Source organism: Mobula birostris, chromosome 6 (assembly GCF_030028105.1).
Source record: "Mobula birostris isolate sMobBir1 chromosome 6, sMobBir1.hap1, whole genome shotgun sequence".
NCBI classification, from domain to species: Eukaryota; Metazoa; Chordata; class Chondrichthyes; order Myliobatiformes; family Myliobatidae; genus Mobula; species Mobula birostris.
In genome coordinates, this window is record NC_092375.1 from 36,627,289 (window position 1) to 36,650,838 (window position 23,550).

A 23,550-nucleotide genomic window follows, 5' to 3' on the forward strand; every position below is an offset into this window, starting at 1 on the left:
ATAGCATCAAACTCATGACAATGTATAAATACAAAATTTGCAGATGCTGGAAATTTTGTAACAAAATGCTGAAAAAGTCAGGCAGCATTTACTGGAAAAATTCAGTTCCTCCAGCATTTTGTGTCATTTTATGTCATGAAGATACAGTGCTGATATAAAGTATTTACCCTCCCCACCCCCCTTGGAAGTTTTCATGTTTTATTGTTTTACAACAATGAATCAGTGGATTTAATTTGGCTTTTTTGACATTGATCAACGGAAAAAGACTCTTTCATGTCAAAGTGAAAACAGATCTCTACAAAGTAATTTAAATTAATTACAAGTATAAAACATAAAATAATTGATTGCGTAAGTATTCAGCCCCTTTAAATCAGTGTTTAGCAGATGCACCTTTGGCAGCAATTACAGCCTTGAGTCTGTGTGGATAGGTCCTTATCAGCTTTGCACATCCGGACACTACAATTTTGCCCCATTCTTCTTTACAAAACTGCTCAAACTGTCAGATTGCATGGGGTTTGAGAGTGAACAGCCCTTGTCAAGTCTAGCCACAAATTCTCAATTGGATTGAGGTCTAGACTCTGACTTGGTAACTCCAGGACATTAACTTTGTTGTTTGTAAGCCATTCCTGTGCAGCTTTGGCTTTATGCTTGGGGTCTTTGTCTTGCTGGAAAACAAATTTTCTCCCAAATCACAGTACTCTTGCAGATCAGGTTTTCCCTCCAGGATTTCCCTGTATTTTGCTGCATTCATTTTACTCTCTACGTTTACAAGCCGTCCAGGACCTGCTGCAGTGAAGCATGCCCACGGTAGGGATGGTGTGTTTTTGATGATGCGCAGTGTTTGGCTTACGCCAAACATACTGTTTAGTTTAATGGCCAAAAAGCTCAATTTTGCTTCCATCAGACCACATAAGTTTCTTCCAGCTAATTTCAGAGTTTCCCACGTGCCTTCTTCAAACTCTAGCCAAGACCTCATGTGATTTGTTTTTCCAAAAGTGGATTTCATTTTGCTACTCTCCCATAAAGCTGCGGCTGGTGAAGCACCCGGGTAACAGTTGTTAGATGTACAGTCTCTCCCATCTCAGCCACCGAAGCTTGTAACTCCTCCAGAGTTGCCATAGGTCTCTTGGTGGCCTCCCTCACTCGTACTCTTCTTGAGGATGGCTTGATCTAGGCAGATTTACAGATGTACCATTCTCTTTCCATTTCTTGATTATTTGACTCCAAAGGATATTCAGTGACTTGGAAATTTTCTTGTATCCATCTCCTGACTTGTGCTTTTCAATAACCTTTTCATGGAGTTGCATTAAGTGTTATTTTGTCTTCATGGTGTAGTTTTTGCCAGGATACTGACTCACCAGCTGTTGTACCTTCCAGATACAGGTGCATTTTTATTACAACCAATTGAAATACCTTGACTGCACACAGGTGATCTTCATTTAACTAATTATGTGACTTTGAAAACCAACTAGCTGCACTAGTGATGAATTGGTGTGTCATACTAAAGGGGATGAATACTTATGCAATCAATTATTTTGTGTTTTATGTTTGTAATTAACTTAGATCACTTTGTAAAGATCTGTTTACATTTTGACACTTATAAGTCTATTTCTGTTGATCAACGTCAATAAAAGCCAAATTAAATCCACTGTGATTCAATATTGTAAAACAATGTGGTTGAATACATTTATAGGCACTGTAAATTTAAGAGGTTAAATTAGCAGGTTGCATATGTTTGTAAAAACACACAGTGGTTGCAATTCTTGCCTGCTCTTGTTATTTTAATTACTATTCAGATAATTTTAATATATTATAAGGTAAAAGTAAACATGCTTTACCTATTTCCAATGCTTTTGGTTTCTTTGCTTCAGTTGTGCTATTGTGAGTTCCGTTAGCGCATTGTCCATTTTCAAACACTCTAGAAAAATTTGACAGGATGAAAAGTAAGATAGGAGAGTGTTACAATTATACCCTATTCCAAGCTCCCAAATTAGACTATCTTCAGTTCCTGGTCTCTTGAGACCCTTAATGTTCCAGTTTTCTCAAAACACTGAAGCATCCATGCATAACAGACCACAAGATATACGAGCAGAATTAGGCCATTTGGTCCGGGTTTGCTCCACCATTTTAGCATGACTGATCATTTTCCCTCTCAGCCCCAATCTCCTGCCTTCTCCCCGTATCCCTTCATTCCCTGACCAATCGAGAATCTATCAACCTCTGCCTTAAATATACCTAAAGATTTGGCCTCCACAGCCACTTGTGGCAAAGAATTTCACAGATTCACCACTCTCTGACTAAAGAAATTCCCTTCATCTCCATTCCAAAAGGTGCCCCTCTATTCTCTGGTCTTAAGACTCTCCAACCATAGGAAACATGCTCTCCACATCCACTACATCAAAACCTTTTATCAATCGATAAACTCCAATTAGGTCATCTTCCATTCTTCTGAATTTCAGTGCCCAGAGCCATAAAACACTCTTCATATGACCAGCCGTTCAGTCCCAGAATCATTTTTGTGAACCTCCTTTGAACACCCTCCAGGGTCAGCACATCCTTTCTAAGATAAGAGGTCAAAATCTGCTCACAATACTCTGTGAGGCTTCACCAGTGCTTTATGAAGTCTCAACATTACATCCTTGCTTTTATATTCAAGTGATGAATGAATGCTAACATCGCATCTGCCTTCCTCACCACAGACTCAACCTGCAAATTAACTTTAAGGAAATCCTGCACAAGGTCTTCCAAGTGCCGTGGGAAATCAGTTTTTTGAATTTTCTCTCCATTTTTATTTCTTTTACTAAAGTGCATGCCCACACACTTCCTGATACCGTATTTCATTTGCCTCTTCTTTGCCCATTCTCCTAAGCTAAGTCCTTCTGTAGCCTACTTCCTCAAAACTATCTGCCCCTCCACCTATCTTCATATCATCCACAAACTCTTCGACAAATCCATCAATTGCACCATCCAAGTCATTGACATATAACGTATAAAGCAGTCCCAACACCGACCCCTGTGGAGTATCACTAGTCACCAGCAGGGAACCCGAAAAAGCTTCCATTATTCTCACTCTTTGAGTCCTGTCAATCATCCACTGCTTTATCCATGCTAGTATATTTCCTGTAATACCATGGGCTCTTAACTTTTTAAGCAGCCTCATGTGTGGCAACTATTGTTCAGAGCAGATAGGGGAAACATTAGGGCATTCTTTATTGAATGTAACAGCAATATCTGGTACAATAATGTACCAATGTCATTCCACGTTGTTCACAACAATATACTCACATTCATGCATAAAGTACTGCTTCTGCTTTAAAGGTGAAATCAACCCGTGCAAACCAATATACACATTATGTTATACCTTCAGGTAGAGGTAGCACCGTGATCCTGCACGTACTACAGTCGTCTCATAGAGACCAAGCAACCCAAGATAGATGGTGATGCCTGGTGCTATCTTTTAGGAGTTTGCATGTTCTTCTTGTGCTGCCACGGATTTTTCCCTGGCTGCTGCCATATGCTGGAGACAGGCTGGTTCGTAAAGTTCATTGACTTTTGTAAACTCGCTCTAAGGCTCTGAGGATTTCTACCAAGTAGGTACACAATGCAATGTGATGGAAACATTTCAAATTCACAAGCTGTTCCATTACTTGATTTGCTGCTGTCTCTAGACTTCCTTCAACCTAAATGAGAGTCATGATGTCATTGAGTGGTGCAGGAGGCAAGAGAGGTCAAATGACTAGCTCCTGGATCTTATTTCTTATGACAAGAACAGCAAGTGATCTTGAATGGACATTCTGTTGCTGTGGTAAACACCTAGACAGGTAAACTATAGCCTATCCACCTTTAATACTTGCATCTTACACAATCAGGAAAGGTCACCAACACCTCTTCTTTCAGAGGAGGCTGAAGAAAGCTGTACTCATGGCCTTCTACAGATGAGCAGTAGAGAGCATCCTACCATGCGACATTACTGCATGGTACAGAAACTGCACTGCAGCAGACAGGAAGGCTCTACGACAAGTAGTCACTCTGCTTTGGGCCACTTAGACAACAGCAAAAGATACGACAGTTTGCTGTTTACTGATTACAGCTTGCATTCAATACCATCATCCCCTCAATATTAGTCACCAAGCTGCTAAACCTGGGCCTCTGAGGCAGATCACAACTGGTTCTCAACCTCGTTATTGGGAGACCACAGTCAGTATGGACTGGTGACAACATCTCGGTGACAATTAACACAGGCGCACCTCAAGGATGCAAGCTTAGCCCTCTATTCTAATTTCTCTACATCCAGGATTGTGTGGCAAAGCACAACTCAAGTGTCATTTATAAATATGCAGATGACACCACTGTTGTTGGTAAAATCTCAGATGGCAACAAGGAAGAATTCAGGAGAGAGATAGATCAGCTGCATGTGTAATGTGGCAACAACAATCCTGCACTCAATGGCAGCCAGATCAAAGAACTGGTTGTAGACTTCAGGAATGGGATGTCATGAGACCATAGACCAGTTCAAGTTGAACAGTGGAAAGGGTGAGTAGCTTTAAGTTTCTGGGTGTGAACATCTTAGGGGATCTGCCTTGGACCCAACACCATTGATGTAATCATGAAGGTGGCATGATTCTAATTATTAGTTGAGGAGATTCAGTATGTCATCAAAGATTCCTGCAATTTTCTATAGATGTACAGTTGGAAGCTTTCAGACTGGTTGTATTACAGCCTAATATGGAGGCTCTAATACACAGGATTATAAGAAGCTGCAGATGGCTGTTATCTCAGCCAGCACCTTCCTGGGGATAACGCTCTTTACTATCGAGGACATCTTCAAAAGGCAGTGCCTCAAGAAGGCAGCATCCATTATTAAGGCCCTTACCATCTGAGACATGTCCTCTTCTCATTACTACTGTAAGGGAGGAGGCACAGGAGCTTGAAAACCCACATCAATGATTTAGGACAGCTTTTTCCCCTCTGTCAACAGATTTTTGAATAGTCCAGACCCCATGAATACTCCCTCTTTATTCCTTTTTATTGCACTTTTTATTTATTTTCTAATTTTTAGTAATTTTGTCTTTGGATTACTGCTGCAAAACAACAAATTTAGCATCACATGTCAATGATAATAAACCTGACTCTGATTCTAACCTTGCTGATAGTTTGTTGTATTAATAGATTTGTCCATTTTGTTTATACCTCCAGCTCTACTGCCAGCAGCAACATTGCCTCCTTCTTTATGTATTATCATGCTTTGGTATTCTGCATCCTTTTAAGGACTTCAATTCTTTAAAGAGCAGTACTGCACATCCACATATATAGGGAGAACAACAGAGTCTATATGCAATTTGTAACATTTATACTGCTAAGGAACTGGGCAATGTCTACCTCCAATAAGAGAGTCTACCCAACTATTCATTATTTTATGATAATAAATCAATGTCATTATATTCACCAAGCTCCCAGTTAACAACATGGTCAGTTGACCATAAGCTAACCTGAACAAGCCAATAAATGCCATGGTCACAACAGCAGATCAGAATCTAGTGATCTAGGACTTGTGACAAGCGACTCACCTCCTGGCACCCTAAGCCTTTCCACTGTCTACAAGAGAGGGCCACAATAGAATATTCTCTCCTTGCTTGACACCCATAACGAAACTTTACACTATACAGAACAAATCAACATACACCACCCTAAACATTCATTCTCTTCACCACCACAGCACAGTGGGTGCAGTGTGTGTCAAAGATAAGACGATGTACTTGACCGAGATAGTCCGACATTTCCCTTCAAACCCATGATACTTATCATTAAGAATAGGGAAGCAGGCACATGGGAACACCAATGGCGGGTTTCCCTCCAAATCTAATTAACAACAGCACTGTAGAAGTAGCTTTACTACTTCCACTATAAGAGTTCAACAAGGCAATTCATACCACTTTCTCAATGGCTGTTTTGCAAGCCGCTGAAAAGAAAAATTTTAAGCTTTTCAGAGTTTCACATGTCTATTTCCTGACTTGATTGTCTCTTATCACTATACCTGAACTATGTCTCTAAGCACTCTTTAAGATGCACATATAAACTTATTAGCAATGTAGGTTTTGTGGGTTTCTCTGGTGCTGGTGCAAGTACCACCATTTTTTATTGAAACTAACCATTCCCAAACTAAGCAGTGATTAGTACAACAAAGTATCAAGGTCTAACCAGGCAGTACACTTAATTCATAAATGTACATTCACACTCTGATGTATAGTACCACACCAATCAACGCAGCAAACCATTCAATAGCATGCTCCCTGCTAACCTTCCGAATCACCTTCATATCTACCTATTCATTCCACAACTGCCCAGTTTTTAAAACTTATTTCACTGTGGCAGTAAAACCTCTTTGCACATTAAACCTGTTGAGGCTGGTTCAATTGCACAGATTACCTTGAACCTAACACTCAATACAAATTTGCTGCATTTCCCCACAGGACTGACACACAGTGCCACTCTGGAGTGTATCTCACAGCAGGAATGAGTTTCAAGGCTTTTGTTTTCTTTAATTCTCATCTATTCTGCTCTCCAGTTTCAGAGATAATAATCACATTGCCATCTCTGAAATACGAGAACTTTTTTTTAGGTAATTCCCCCCACCCCTTTCTTTACTCTTTCTTTATATAAAAAAATTTACCATCACTAAATGAACAGAATTCTACTGCACTTCAATAACTTTGCCATGATTATGTGTGAACCTAGATGGCAAGTACTGAGAAGCTATTTCATACTGGCTGGATATCAGACAAATCCAACTCTTCTTTCACTCACCATTTGTTTGCCTTCCTTCCAACATGGACATGTATATTAGGATTCCAAAATTATTTTCTATTTTTAAAACATAATTAACTGTAGCATCTTGTCTGGATACTGATTGAAATAGTTCAAACTTAGAACTGAAGGGGATAAAAAGCTGAAGTCTTCCTGTTCTACAAGTTCACTAACAGATGAGCCAGAATTCCCAAGTCTAATGTAAGTAATCTTCAGATGTTTTTGAAATATTGATCACTGCAATATTTAGAATTAAACAGTCAAAACGAAAATTTAAATTGAAATGTTGCCATTTAGGCAGCTTGAGAAAAGGGTGAGAGGTTGATAATAAACATTGATAAAAACATTGCAAGGTTATTAAAGTTAACCACTTAATAATTTGCACATTAAAGTTAATTGGAGAGGTTACTAAAACAAAGATCTGCCATTCAATTATGTCAGATTTAAAGCTATAAAACTTTTTTTATTCTGTAACTTACTCACCTTCACTTAATTATTCTTAAATGCATTCAATTTCCATTTAAAGCAGAAACTGAAACACTTGTTTCATTATATAAAAGAGCTGAGGTTAGACAGAGAACTTCAACAACATGGGCGTTCAACTTGTATCATAGCTACAGCTGAAATTCATCAAACTGTTCGCTTGCTTAGAAAACTGGCGGAGTAGCAGGAGACAGAAGAGGAATAACAGGCAAGTATTCAAATTAGCATTATGGATGATTGATGTCCTGCAAGATCTCAAATAGACCACAGTTATTCACCTCAGAAATGAACAGGATGACAGGATAAAGCGACAAACAAGGCTAAGTAGCATTGTAAACAGTGTAGGTGGAAGTAAAAATTACAAATATATTAGGAGTAGATTGATTTAATTAGCAAATAAGGGCCATATTTCATTTAATACAGGCAAATAAGGGTGTTGGGGTTAGTCCCTTTGGACCAAAATGGACAGAATTATGTATTTTTCAATTGACAAAAAGTAGAAGCAACGAACACCAAAACAGACTTTGTGGCACTCCTTGAAATGGAAAATTATGTGGGCTCAATTGTTATTTTTACATCAGAGACTGATAGAATTTCCCTTAAACTGTGGTGTTAAGGAAAAGATGAAATCATGACCTTAGGATCAGCCATAATCTCAATGACTATGGATACAAATAACTTCATCCTTTCCCATATTCCTAAGTTTGAATGGAACTAATAGCTTTAAAATTACAAGCAGAAAATCCAACAAAAATTGTTAAACGTAGAAAAAAATGGTTCTAGTCTGGATTCATCATGTTCATTATCATATGATATTGTTTCCATTATGTCAAGTAACATGCAAGAGCTAGGCAGGAGGAAGCCATTGTAAAGTTCTGGAAAAGAAACAAGTCACCCTTGACTGTAATGCTTGCCCTGATGATGGTTGCTATCAAAGGTGCTATATTAAGAACAGTCTCTTGGGCAAACAATGGCTAACATTAGAAATGCATCTCAACAAAGTTTCATTGTCTTTAGTGCAAGGAAAGGGAAAAACTGGATATAGAAATGGGCTGTTAAAGCTTTACATTCCTCATGCAAGTACAGATTGTAGTCCAATTGTTATTTGTAATAGCCTAACACCTGTCAATAATACACTAGTCATTACATGAAGAGACATTTGTCTATGCATAGGACATCAAAACCAATAGTTCCCAAGAAAAGATCACCATCCACATTTGATAATATACATGCTCCTACATCCATGCCTTATCACGTTAGGAACTGGGGTTCTTCTTGGCATTACTAAACAGTTACTAGCCTCATGGTTAGAGCAGCCTTTGTGTTGATTGAACTTTTATTTGTTTTACTCATTTTTGTGAGTTTTCTAACTAAATTATATCAATATTGTTAAAAGCTTCATGGACCTCATTTAACCTTTGTGATAGGCAGGCCAACAATATCAAGATAATCCAGCACCCCAATCTGATAGCTCATTTGATATTTTTTAAAATCTAACCCAAAGTTTTCCTTAAAGTGTTAAAGATACAAATAATTATTTTTTGTACTACAGAATTATATGTCATTCATAACGTAAAGTAATAGCCTCAAAATAACCAGACCTTGAAATCCGTGGTTTCACAGTTTGTAAGTGAGTGGAATGCGTAGATATGGACAGAGGATATGATGAAGGGATCTTGTATTCATCTTCATTGTCCTCATTAAACACTCTTGATTTTTCGGAGTTTGTCTGTAAATTTGTGAATAGATGGGGTTGTCTACAAAAGGAAGACTTACATAAATAAAACACTTCACTGCAGAGACATTATTAAGCTTTAAAACGTACTTATTTTTCTGATTTTATGTACCTAAAGCCACAATTGACATTACCTCAGAAAAGCAGGCAATAAAATTGAGGTGAAATAACAACTAAAATGAAAACATTCCAAATTTATAATTTTAAAAGAAAACCTACCAGACGTTGTTGATAAAAAAAATGTAATGAGGCACATGATATTCATATGCTTTATCTCATAATCCACAGTAAAATAATGAATAGAGCAATATGGTCAAGAAGACTTAGTCGCTTGGAATTCAAGATGAAATAATAAGTTTGATTAGACATTGGTTTTGCAGGAGAAGCCAGAGAGTGGTAGTAGAAGACTGCCTCTCTGACTAGAGGCCTGTGACTAGTGGAGTGCCACTGGGATCAGTGTTGGGTCTGTGTTTTTTTTCCATCTATACCAACAATCTGGGTGATAATGTGGTATGCTGGATCAGTAAATAAATGGATGACACCAAGATTTGGGCTGTAGTGGACAGCAAGGAAGACTATCATGGTTTGCACAGTGACCTGGACCAGCTGGGAAAATGGACTGAAAAAAGGCAGATGGAATTTAATGCAGTCAAGTGTAAGGTATTTCAATTTGGGAGGACAAAGCAAGGTAGGACTACGTACTGAGAGGCAGGACACCGAACAGTGCAGTAGGACAGAGGTATCTGAGAATACAGATCCATAATTCCTCGAAAGTGGTGCTATAGGTACATAGGGTCATAAAGAAAGCTTTGGCACAATGGCCTTTATAAAAAGTTGGGATGTTATGTCGAAGTTGTATAAGATGTTGGTGAGGCCTAATTTGGAGTATTGTGTCCAATTTTGGTCACCTACCTACAGGAAAGATGTCAATAAGCTTTGAAGATTGCAAAGAAAATTTACAAGGACGGTGCCAGTACCTGAGGACCTGAGCTATCAAGAAAGGTTGAATAGGTTAGGACTTTATTCTCGCCAGTATTGAAGAATGAGGAGAGATTTGATAAACAGAATAATGAGGAGGTTTAGATAAGGTAGATGCAAGCAGGCCTTTTTCCACTGAGATTGGGTGAGACTAGAGGTCATGGGATAAAGGTGAAAAGTGAAATGCTTAAGGGGGACATGAGGGGGAACTTCTTCACTCAGAGTTTGGAAAGAGCATGGAACAAACTGCCAGCAGTAGTGGTGGATGCAGGTTCAATTTCAACACTTATTTAGTTCGGTACATGGATGGGAGGAGTTTGGAGGGCAATGGTCCAGGTGCAAGCCAATGGGACTAGTCAGATTGATAGTTTGATGTGGACTAGATGAGGTGAAGGGTCTGTTTCTGTACTGTTCTATGACTCTATGGTTATTCACATAAAACCTTACTGTGAAGCTTACTCAAAAAAGCCACCTCTATGTTATAATAGCTCAGTTTTTTGTTAAAAATTAACTCAATGCCTTATGGCGATGGAAACAAAACATATCCAGAACTGTGACAGAGCTGCCAGGAATCCGTAGAATACAATTTCTCCACGTTGTGTATTCCTTGAAATTTTGACCATGGAGATAGGGGATGAGAGGGAGGAAAAACCACATCCAGCTGTCTTCAACATCCATAGAGTTTATTAATATTAGCACTAACAGAGCCCTGAAGCTAGTTGTCTATCTGCCTGTCTTCTTCAACATGAATATGTCAAACTGGATTTCAGAAGGAAAACAAAAGAAAAATTGACTGGATTATTAAATGGATTTATACATGATATTCCTCTTAGATCCTATAGATTGAGAACAGTTATTTCCTGCATATGTTTCATTGTGAAAACAAAATTAGTTTTTCTCTTCTGTGATTCACTTTATCTTCTTTTCTGCCGGGGGAGCAATTTTTCTTGTTTATTGAGAAACAAAGCCCTGGTCTTTGATAATGGCTTTATCGCCATAAGATGTTATAGTAGAGCTACTGGCAAGCAATATGGGAATTTGTTCAGGTATGTAAAGTATCTCTTTTTTCATAAAAAAAGCAAAATTCTATCCACGAATTAATGCCCTGTCAAACTACTCTCAGTGATGAGCAGCATACAACCAAGAGTCAATCAATCATATCTAAGTCACAGTACAGTAAGTTTAAAATAAATTGTTAATTCAGTATTTTTTCTGTAAAATCAAACAATGGTTCTGATTCAATATATGTATTCCCATCATAAGATTTAACAAGCAGCGGTGTGCAGCTTTTCTTCTAATGGATACTTAACAATGGCATATGCAGAATTTAACAATTGCATGTGCAGAATTTAACAATGGCATGTGCAGAATTTAACAATTGCATGTGCAGAATTTAACAATTGCATCTGCAGAATTTAACAATTGCATGTACAGAATCTATCAGATACAGGTATGCAAATATGGTGGTCTGACAATATTATTTATTCTGTAGGAATGTCCACTGATTTTTGCAGCAAAATATAGCTTTAGAAAATTAATTCTTAACTCAATTTCCCCATGAAAACATTACATCTGCATAGTTAGACGCTGAATGTAAGTTTGTATATATACATTCCAATTTACGATTTATTGATTATCCCCACACACTTTCATGTAAAGGAGAACTCTCCCACCTTCCCCCCCCAAACAAAAATTTCCTGCAATATCATGCTTCCTCACACAATATTTGCCTTTCAGAAATTCACAAAAACTAACCAGCTTTTTAATGTACAAGATGCTCAACTGTGATGGCCTTTGAACTTAATTTTGCCTTCACTGAAATAGTTTTCCAAGAAGATGTCACCAAGTAATCCTGAAGTCCTGACTGATTTTTATCCTTCTAGACACAGATGAAGTTGCACAATGGTGTTAGCACAGTGAGCGGTCACTCTCCAACTGCTCAAAATTGCAATTCTAAACTTAAAGGCAGATGGTGTTGTATCAAAATGTACGGGAAGCTGAAAATTTCTATGAATGAAATTAATTCAGCAAAGAAATACATTAAACTGGCCATTATTTTCAGTAAGTGAAAATCAGTAACACATCATGAAATATTTGGGAAGAAATGGACACAATACATTTTTTCTTTTGTTTACTGTGAAAAATGCTACAAATGCTTTTCTGGATTACTGACAAGGTATTTATAAATAAACCACTGTGGTGGGCCTCATTTTGACTACAAGCCAGACCATAGGATTCATGAAGTGTTTTTATATCAACCTAGTAGCACTTTTCTTCTTTTAAAAATCCAGATTAACTCTGACATCAATTCAAATCAGCTGGTGGTGTTATTTCAACTAACTTCTCTGGGATCAGCTACCCAGATCTCCATGAGCTAGCCTGCTGAACTGTGTTACTGTACTCATAGTATAGGGGGAGAAAGCACAGCATTAAGGTCTTAATTATACTCATTCAGCTCTGTTGGGCACACATCATTGTTATACCCAATACTGGACTTCTAAAATAGATGTTCCATTCTGAGCTCTGCACAGCTAAAAATTACAAGGGAGGGAGGACAAGGCCTATTCAAAAATTATTCAAAGTGGCATTGTGAACCTTAAGTCCATACATGAGGAGCATGGTGGAAAGAGTACATATCACCTCACAAGTTTTCTGACTCTTCAACAAGCACCTTTTACGCAGATGTAATTCCAACACAGGCATCATAGGCTACTTCAGAATTCACACAACTGGAGTGGACCTTGATCCCATGGGACGGCTTAAGAGGATGATGATAAAATACCACACTCCAATTTTTTCATGCTTTTTATTCACAATAATCATGAATTATGGAAATGTTTTCAGTACAGAAAAGCACCATAACTCTTAGCATCAGTGTGCCTGATGAAGCTACATTGTTATTTTTAATCAAAATAAAGGATAACTTACTTTGTGCTGTTGGAAAATGCTGCAAGCGTTGGTGGTGGTGGAGACTGTCGTAGAGGTGGAACATCATACTCATCAGTACGCAAAAGTCCATTGGTGAGTGTCTATAAAGTAAAGCAATAAATTGGTAAATTAATTTATTATTGTTCCACGTACCAAGGTACAGTGAAAAAACTTGTCTTGCATACCATTCATACAGATCAATTCATTACAACAATGCACTGAGGTGGTACAAGGTAAAACAACAGAGTGCAGAATAAATTGCTGTAAAGTGTAGTGTAGGTAAACAGCAGGGTGCAAAGTCATAATGAGGTAGATTGTGAGGTCCAGTTTTGGTATAGGCGTCCATTCAATAGTCTTATAAAGTGAAAGCATTTGCCATACTAAGCTGTGATACATGCTTTTTATTGTGCATCAAAGGGGACATGCCACATTTCTTGAGCATCCTGAGGAAGTAGAGGAGCTGGTGAGCCTTCTTGGCCATTGCGCCAACATGGTTGGACCAGGTCAGGCTGTTGATGATTTCCACTCCTAGGAGCTTGAAGGTCTCAATCTCAGCACCATTGATATAAAGAGGAGCATGGGCACCACACCCCTTCCTGAAGTCAATGACCATCTCTTTTGTTTTGCTGACATTGAACATTATGTTATGATACCATGTCACCAGGCTCTTTATCTCTTTTCTGTCCTCCAACTTATTATTATTTGAGATATGGCTCACCACAGTGTTATCACCTGCAAGTTTATAGGTGGAGATAGAGCAAAATGTGAGTGCACAGAGAGTTGAGTAAGGAGCTGAGTACGCAGTTGAGGATAATCATGACAAATAACAATTATCTTTAAAAATCTACACCATCTACCATTAAGGTAACTATAAATTAAGATGTCGAATTCACCAAGAATGAATATTGAGGAGCAGTGATACAGAAGCCCTGCAAGCTTGTTCAGCCATTCAATGAGAACATTGTTAATTCATTTACAATTTTAAATGCCTGCCTTTAGAATTGGTCACAGATTCGCGATCCAAAATGTAAAAGAAAAATTAACAGGATCAACTTGCATGAATTGGAAATGATTTATTATCACGTACCAAAATTTAGTAAAAATACAGTGTAACACATTTGTTTGCATGCCATCCAAAAGATTATTTGATACACAAGAACAATGAAGTATTAAAAAGGAAAAGAAAAATCCTGGAGAAACAGCAGGACAGGCAGCATCTATGGAAGTGACTAAATAGTTGACATTTCAGACTGAGACCCTTCATCAGGACAAAAGAATACAGCATATAGTTTTGCAGTTCCTGAGTAGTGTAGTGCAGGTAGACAATTGCCATTTGCAGAAGAAAGCATTCCAATCTTCTCCCACATTTTGTTTGTAGAAGCAAAACCAAACTTCAGAGCTAATAGATCAGAATCTTATTCTTAGGTTACAGCCTTCAGGCTGAACCCTTCATCTACTGGAAAAAGTTGTTTTCCCCCCCTAGCTGTACCATCAATTCCCTTCACTATCTTAAGAACTTTGATCAAATCATTCCTAGAATATTCATGGCACACAACCATAGTTTTGTCACTGTAAGGCCAATGAATTGATTCTTAGGTGTGGTGCCCAAATTCTCACAATACTCTTTGACATTATCTTCCAGAGCTTTATTAGACTGTAATATAATTCTAAATCCTATCCTCCAGGTTTGTATCCATTAACTTTGCTGTCCCTGACATTTTATTGAAACATTTCTCTTTTAGAGCCTGAACTGCAAAGCAAGTGAAGGGTTTTTGTATTGATCACAAATTTGCTAGTTGCTTTGGTCAGCTGCTGAAAGTTGATCTCCTTTATCTAGGTTTCTGACAGACTCCATTGTGTCAGTCTGAATGACCAGATGCAGTGTTTTACCACAGCACCCCTCACCCAATAGAGGAGTGGGAGGGTTGCTCATTTATGCTGCCAAAGAAAGACCTATTGTCTATTGTTCCAATTATGGACATGGCTTTTGGACTTTTTCCGGGCACGAGCATGGTATGCTTTGGAGGTGGGCAATGCTTGGTACAGGATCATTTCTCTCAAGACATCTTTCAACTTCCAAATTGCTCAGACATTTGTTTGTAAGCTCAACGACTTGCTTAGATCTCTGTTCTTGATTCTTCAGATGTATATGCACTCTCTAGCAACACACACAAAATGTCGGAGGAACTCAGCAGGCCAGGCTGCATCTATGGAAAAGACTACAGTCAATGTTTTGGGCTGAGACCCTTCAGCAGGACTGGAGAAAAAAAGATGAGGAGTAGAGTTAAATGGTGGGGGAGGGGAGTGAGAAATACAAGGTGATAGGTGAAATGGGTGGGGGGGATGGTGGAGGTGTGAAGTAAAGAGCTGGGAAGTTGATTAGTGAAAGAGATACAGGGCTGGAGAAGGGGGAGTCTGATAGGAGGGGACAGAAGGTCATGGAAGAAAGAAAAGGGGTGAGGAGCACCAGAGGGAGGCGATGGGCAGGCAAGGAGACAAGGTGAGAAAGGGAAAAGAGGATTGGGAATTATGAAGGAAAGGGGGGTGCCATTATCGGAAGTACAAGAAATTGATGTTCATGCCATCAGGTTGGAGGCTACCCAGAAAGAATATAAGGTGTTGTTTCTCCAAGCTGACTGTGGCCTCATCGTGACAGTAAATGAGGCCATGCATAGACAAATCGGAATGGGAATGAGAATGGGAATGGGAATGGAATGTGGAATTAAAATGGATGGCCACTGGGAGATCCCGCTTTTGCTGGCAGACAGAGTGTAGGTGCTCGGTGAAGTGGTCTCCCTATCTATGCCGGGACTCCCCGATATACAGGAGGCCACACTGGGAGCACTGGACACAGTATTTAACCCCAACAGATTCACAGGTGAAGTGTTGCCTCACCTGGAAGGACTGTTTGGAGCTCTGAATGATAGTGAGGGAGGAGGTATAGGGCCAGGTGTAGCATTTGTTCTGCTTGCAAGGATAAATGCCAGGAGGGAGATCAGTGGGGAGGGACAAATAGGCAAGATGAGTAGGGAGTGATATCCTGCAGAAAGCAGAAAGCTGGGAGGTGCGGGGCAGGGAAAGATGTGCTTGATGGTGGGATCCCATTGGAGATGGCGGAAGTCGCACTCTCTAGTAAGCTTGTTGCCCCTAATGTCATATAAATTACCCTGCACTCTGGTGCGTTTGCCCATTCCGCTGTAGTTCTTTTATCTTTCACTTCACTTTTTAGTATTTTTTGCAACTTTTCTCCAAATCAAGTTTTAGCTGCTGAATGCCTTCAGAGACCTTCTCAAGTGTGTGCTTAAATCTGCTGCAGTACAAGCCTCCGTTCTAACAATGATTTCTACAATGTCATTGTCTCTAGTTTCAATTTTCATACACACATATCCATTTTTCATCTCAGGAGGAATAGCTCTCCTAGGAACTCTTCTTATTTTGGATCCCTTTCCCTTGGAATACAGTTTCCTCTCTGGAGCTTTTCAGAGAAACTCATATCTGCCTTTTCTGGGAGTGACTAGTAACGTTGTTTACACCAGCAGTATCTTACCATCTGAAGATTCAAGGCAACTAAGTTTGTTTCCTAAATACTCACTCTCTTTCCACCTTATTTCAATGATTGACTAAGTCTATCAGCTCCCGTGAACCAACAATACCACATAATCCAGATAAGGTAATTCCAACAAGGATGGATTACAAGATTTTCACTCCGTCTCAATTCAGATTACTGGTTGCAGAATAACTCAATTTATTGGATCATTAAAAAGAAATATCACAGAAAGTGAACATGCAACCAATATGTGATATTGACTCGGTTGGTCAGCAGACATGAAATAGAGAATACTTCAGCTCTAGAGGCAGTAGGACTGCCTTCTTCAACCATCTTCCACAACAGATCAATGTGTTAAGTCATAAAAGGCTACCAGCAGATCAGTTTAAAGCATGGAATGTCCAGTTTCCTACTTTAATATTATGTATTCACATTCAAAAGATCTACCAGTATCCACAGAGCATTACAGCATAGAACAGGCCATTCAGCCCATCTAGTCCACACGAAGATGATCTTCTTCCTAGCCCACTTACCTGTACCCACTCCATATCCGTCCAACTCTCTCCCTCCCATCCATGTACCTCTCCAAATTTTTCTTAAATGTTTCAATTGAACCCACATCAACTTCAGCTGGTAGTTCATTCCATACTCGCACCATCCTTTTGAGTGAAAATGTTGGTCACCTCCAGCCTTAGGTGCAAACAACTGCAGACCTGCAAGTACTCCAGCAGACTGGTGCTTAATGAGCTAATTGCATTATGTCTTTCTCTATCTCTAGGCTTAATCAAGTTACCTCACAATGTCCTATTTGAAGACCTCCTCAGAAATGGTCTTTTCCAAGTCACCCATTTAACTAAATTAACACTTTGTCAATCAAGATGTATTAGTGCTTAGTTCTTTCCATGTTACCAAGTTACTGGGCTTTAACTGGACATTGGTCGATAACCTATGAGATTGAGAAAATAACATCAAGGAAGAGTCAAGTATGGACTACAAAGAAGTGAAAGGAGGGTGGAAAAGTGACCAAGATTTGAGTTCTGTACAATTCTGGGAAGCAGCACATTATAGTCATCAATGCAAGGGAAAATGAAGTGAGGCAGAGGGCCCGATAGGACAAAAATAAAGTCTATTCCATATATCAAACTGATATACTTCCATTCCTGTCTAACATCCCTTTCCCTCTTACTACTCACACCCAAAAGTACAACTAAAACATTTGAATCCTGAGCTTGGAAAATAAATCAGAGTAAGGACAAATGATCTGAGTGCAATGATTCCATCTCACCAGTAGCAGTGAAGGTTAAAAACATATCATGACCACTGTGGGTTGAAGGATAATAATGCTTTATTATTCCATCCTTTGAAGCATACCAATTTACGTGATTGGCAGATAACAAAAATAAGATTGAACTTAGCTGGGCACAGAAGGTGGGGAAATTCCCCAGCACTCTGCAACAAATCTAAAAAGAATTTGCTTATGACACAATTGCACACAGGGGTTTCCCCCACAGGTTTTAAATACGGAACTTAAGTAGATAGCTTAGAGCTCAAGGATCCGTTACATTCAAGACAAACCATTTACCTTACAACATATGATGTTTTAGTTACAACTCTGAAACTGTAATCAACATTTCTCCTATCAGGCAGAAAATACAAAAGCCTGAACATAAAACCACCAGATTCAGTTTCTATCCCGCTGTTATGTGAATGGTTCCCTAATACACTAAGATAGACCTCACAATTTACCTCATTGTAACCCTGCACTTTACAGTCTACCTGCATTGTACTCTCTGCACTATACAGGTCATTCTGAACTCTGCTATTATTTTATCTTGTACTACCTTAATGCATTTTTATAATGAAATAATCCATATGAATGGTATGCAAGACAAGTTTTTCTCTGTTCTTTGGTATATCTGACAATAATAAACAAATTTACCAATTACCCATTTGATGGCAATGTTGAACCAGTATTAACTTCAGAGATGCATTTCATTTATTGGCCAAAGAGGGGTGTGAAAATATGAGGAAATAATTTCACATGGCTTGAGTTTACTTTTGTTAACTATTAGCTCCATGAAATTGTTTCATTGGACAGACAGATCAATAATAAAATTCACTTTGGTCATTCTTCATTAAAGTCATAGATCAAGCAAAAGTAATTTTTTTAACAAACTGATTTTATATTGAATGTACGTCATTCAATCAGTGTGCCTGCTCACTACTCTGGGTATATAATTATAAAAATTCCTAACACTAAGAAAATATTGCTTCACACCTCTTAAATAGGGAACCATGTCTTCTGAAATTATACATAACCCCAACCTATCAATTCCCTTTAGGAATTTTCCTGTCTCAGTAAGAATACTTCTCTTTGAAACTCCATTGGGTAAAGTCCCAATCTACCCAACATTTTTCATACAGCAACCCCTTCATCTATTGAATTTTAACATAGTGAACTTTCTTTACATTGCTTCCAATTCAAGTACCGTAAAACTTAGCACCTGCTAATTAATTATATGAGAGTTCCCAATAATTTAGCATCTGGCTCACAAGATGACATTTCCCACATTCCCTTCAAACTCATTGGAGCCTGTCTATTGCACAGCCTTGAAACTTAAATCTACTGGAATATTTGTAATACTGTGTAATAGCCACCAAGTAATTGAATTAAAATGTGTTGAGGTAGAAATAGGAACAACATCCAATAATATGGAACATCTGCCAATCCAGTGCCTGCTGGATAACTGGAATTTTAATGTACATTATTCCCTGAATAAGGAGGCCAAAACCTCACAGCACGGCACCTGTGGCTTCACCAGCACTCTGTAAAACTGCACCACACCTTCCTACTTTTATGTTCTGCATACCTTACAATAAAGCTCAAGATTCCATTAGCCTTCCTAACTACTTTCATCTTTGTGTTTCATGTACTTGGACTCCAGATCCATTTGTACCACAGTCTTTTGTGTTCTGATTTGACTTAATTAATAATTGGTTTCTTCATTCTTTCTTCCAAAGTGGATAACCTGACATTTCCCCCACTTACACTCTTACCATATCTTTTGCTGACTCTCTTGATCTATCAATCACTTTGAAGATAATTCGTTCGTGCCCTCCTCGTAATGTACTGATCCACTCAACTCACTAAAGAACATTCTCATACTTTTTCCAAAACATCCATACATAAACTGTAATAGTCAATCTTTATGATTTCACAAGTTACTGAATGCCAATCTGAGAATTTATCCACATGTTTTTCCCCATTAGTTAGCCACTCCCTTACCTCCAACCTCACCCTTGTGCCATAATATTTATGTGGCTTGTTATCAAATCCTTCTGGAAATGCAAATAAACTACGTCTACTGCTTCCCCTTTAGTAGCCTATTTGTTCCAATCCCAAAGAACCCAAACAAATATGTCAATTTTAATTTAAAGATTTCTATTTAAACCATTTTGATTCGTCTTAATATGATCATATGATTTTCCATATATCCTGATATTAAGTCCATAATAACAATTTCTATTATTTTCTGAATGACATATGTTGGATTGACCTATAATTTCCCCATTTTGTACCATTGTCTTACTCCCACTTACGTTCTTGAATAGTGAATTACATTTAGAGTTTTTGAAAGTTTAGCCTTCTCCATAATCTGGAGAATTTTCACAGATCATAACCAATGCATCTGTATCTTAGAAGCTACTTGCTTTCAGAATGTAGGATGCAGGCCACTTGTCCTATAGGGGACTTGTCGGCCTTCAGCCTCATTATTTTACATTATACATTTGTTCCTGTGGTTGAGAGAATGTTAATTCCACCCTATAGCCTTTTAGTATATGATACTATTGGGATTTTTTTAGGTGTTTTCTATCACAAAGAACAATCCAAAGTATTGGCTGCTGTTCCTAAGTCTGTGGAGAGAGGACTGATTAGTCTCCTAAACCAGGAAGCACAGTTTTGTTGAAATCTGATATTCAAATATTCTGATCTCCAGAAGGATTTGATAAAGAAAAGGAACCATCCATATATTTTTGCTTCCTATTCTAGTATCACTCATGTTTACAGCAGAAGCTATGCAAGAATATTCTTGACAAAGATTCCAAAATAAAATCACCCAAAATATGTTGGCAACACAAACAAAATCCAGGACGAACTCAGCAGGCTAGGCAGCATCTATGGAAAAGAGTAAACAGTCAATGTTTCGGACCAAGTCCGGCTGCAGGACTGATACTTGGATTTCCATCATCTGTAGATTTTTCTTGTTTGAAAATACGTTAGTATCTCACTTTGCTGTGTATAGGCATCAGAAATGCAACTAAAACTTTAAAAGAAAGACACTAAGAATAGGAAATGATCATGAAAGAGCTTTTATTTCCTGCGGAGCATCAAGAAAGCTCACCTCTGTCCCAGGACCTTTACTGCTGTACCATTGAGAGCATACTCACCAACTGCACCTCAGTATGGTATGGCAATTGTCCCGTATCGGACCGTAAAGCACTCCAGTGGGTGATGAAAACTGCCCAGTGGATACCCGGCACCCAATTGTCCACCATTGAGAACATCTATCACAAACGCTGCCTGGGCAGGGCGAAAAGCATCATCAAGGATGCATCTCACCCTAACCATGGACTTTTTACTCTCCTCCCATCCCGTAGGCACTACAGGAGCCTCCGCTCCTGCACCAGCAGGCTCAGGAAGAGCTTCTTCCCTGAGGCTGTGACCCTGCTGAACCTCACATCACAGCGCTAAGCAGTATTGCACCCATATTGGACTGTCTCATACTTTAATACTTGTGTGCTGTAGCACCTACTTTTTATTCACAGTTATTTTGTAAATAACGCTGTTCTTTTGCACTTCTGGTTAGAAACTAATTGCATTTCACTGGCTTTGTATCTGTACTCGGCACAGTGACGATAAAGTTGAATCTAATCTAATCTAAATAGAATAGATTGGCAAGACAATTCACTAAAATACAATGCAAAGTAAACATAAAAATCAAGATGAGTCGGTTGTACATCCCCTCAAGTATCAGACTGAATTTTGGGTTTAATAATTTATTTCAACAATTAAATATGTATTATGCCAAATGGTGATCAATAGCCTGTCACACTAGTAATGCGTCCTGTACAGGCAACAGGACCAAGCACAATGCATTCTGACTAAATCTGGCAACATTCAGCCTTAAAAGTGGTATTTGAAACGACTACTATAGCCACCAAAAACAAGCTTTTCAAAAATTTTGAAAAAATTTAATCTTAAATGCCCTGTCAGGGTGGTGGTTGAGGCAAACAATATTAGAGACACTTAACAAAAAGACTTAGATGGGCATGTGCATAAAGGAAAAATGGAGGGTCATGTGGAAGGAAAAGGTTAGATTTGTCATTGAGTAGGTTAAAAGAGCTGTACTATCTATCTAATCTCTTAGTTAGGAGGTTCAAGAGCAGCTACTTCCCTTTATCCATTCTGTTCTTGAACTGGCAAAACCCTAATCACTATAGTTTAGCAATACTTTTTATCACTTTATTCTAAAGTGGACTTTGTTTGTTTTGTTCAAATCTGTGTACATACATCTATTGATGCTTCTGGACACATCTTCAGTGATGTTCCTGGAATCATCGGGTGTTTTGGGTCTTTCAACATCATACAACCTCCTCCAGGTGACCTAGCCGGGGCTGATCAGACCCCAGCTTGTGTCCAGATGGCTAGCTACTTATGACTCCATGGCTCCCCTCTTTTGAGCCACAGCCATCTTGAGGTCCTCTCTGCCGCATCGGTGGTACTGCGGATGGCTCTCCTCTTTCTCTCTCCCTCGATGACAATAATTGTTGTCATGGCTTGCAGCTTCCTATCAACCCCTCCCTTCGCCATTGCCTCCAGAATCTGGTTAACATCTTCATCAAACTGCTTCCACAGTGAAGTCATGTTAGCTGCAGGCCACTTGATCCGCCTCCTGTTAGACTTCATGTTAGAGGGATTAGTTTGAGTCCTTTCTTGTAAAAATAGTGTATAATTTATGTTTTTTCTTGAGAATACTACCTATATGATGCTAAGTGCCTATGGTCTGCTGCAGGTAAATTTTTTATTGCACCTGCGCATTGCTGTAAAATGTCAATAAAGTAAACTTTGATTTTGAGCACAACCAAATAAGCAGTAATGCTGAGCAGGCAGTCAGTCCTACAATTGACAAAAAGCATCATCAAGGATGCATCAACTATTAACAAAAAAATTAGGATTTTGGAATTTGATCAGGATAACCCATTTATCACAAGTGTTTCTTCTCCAAAGTGCAGTTCAGGCCACTCTTTGTTAAAAATTTGATTCCTCCTTTTCATACCCTCTAACCATCAGCCCACCCCCTAATGAAATACGGAATAAGTAAAAGAATTACAGCAACACAAAACCATGACGTTTGATCCTTAGCTTATACCATCCTGGAGCACAAGGTGGTAAGGAAAAGCGGCATTAAGTGAATTTGAGAGTTTACTGGTTGATTTTTAAGATGCTATAAAGCATTCAATCAATTATTTTAAGTATCATCATTTGGTTAAAGGATGCCTTACTTCTACTTTTGTGCTAGAAAATAAGGAACAAAAAATCTCTTGTGGGTGATATAATTAATTGCTCAGTGCATATTTAGAGGCAAGACGCACAAAGTTATGAAATTTCCTACACAAAAAACTAATGTAATGATTGCTCATGGATACATTAAAAATAATTTTATTGCTAGCTTCACTTGTAATCATAACTGCGCAAGCAGCTAGCACTTGATCTAACATCATTTCATGATGCAAAACCTGATTAGCTCACTGCTAGTTGCACAATAGTCAGTAATAATACTCTCTTCATATGCCTTTTCATTATTACCTCTTCTCCTCATCTGCCTATCATTTTTCCCTAGTGTCCCTCCTCCTTCCTTTTCTCCCATGACCTTCTCCTATCAGATTCCTTCTTCTCCAGTCCTTTGCCTTTTCTACTTAAAACACTGTTATTCTGCATCTTGGTTATGTAATTTTAATAGACTTGAATGTCTAATATTGATTAACTTCAATTTTTTTCCTCCCACCGTAACTG

At 38.6% G+C, this 23,550-nt stretch overlaps 1 protein-coding gene across 4 annotated transcripts in view; it reads right to left on the minus strand.

Moving 5' to 3' along the window:
• Window positions 1–23,550, minus strand: part of cblb (Cbl proto-oncogene B, E3 ubiquitin protein ligase) — a 169,465-nt gene that overhangs the window by 11,965 nt on the left and 133,950 nt on the right. For all 4 annotated transcript variants that reach the window (XM_072260229.1, XM_072260227.1, XM_072260228.1 and 1 more), the window contains exons 11-13: window positions 12,929–13,029; window positions 8,889–9,044; window positions 1,839–1,918 (exon numbers count right to left, since the gene is read on the minus strand). In XM_072260229.1, the coding sequence (XP_072116330.1) occupies window positions 1,839–1,918; window positions 8,889–9,044; window positions 12,929–13,029 (337 nt within the window). The remainder of the gene's footprint in view (window positions 1–1,838; window positions 1,919–8,888; window positions 9,045–12,928; window positions 13,030–23,550) is intronic.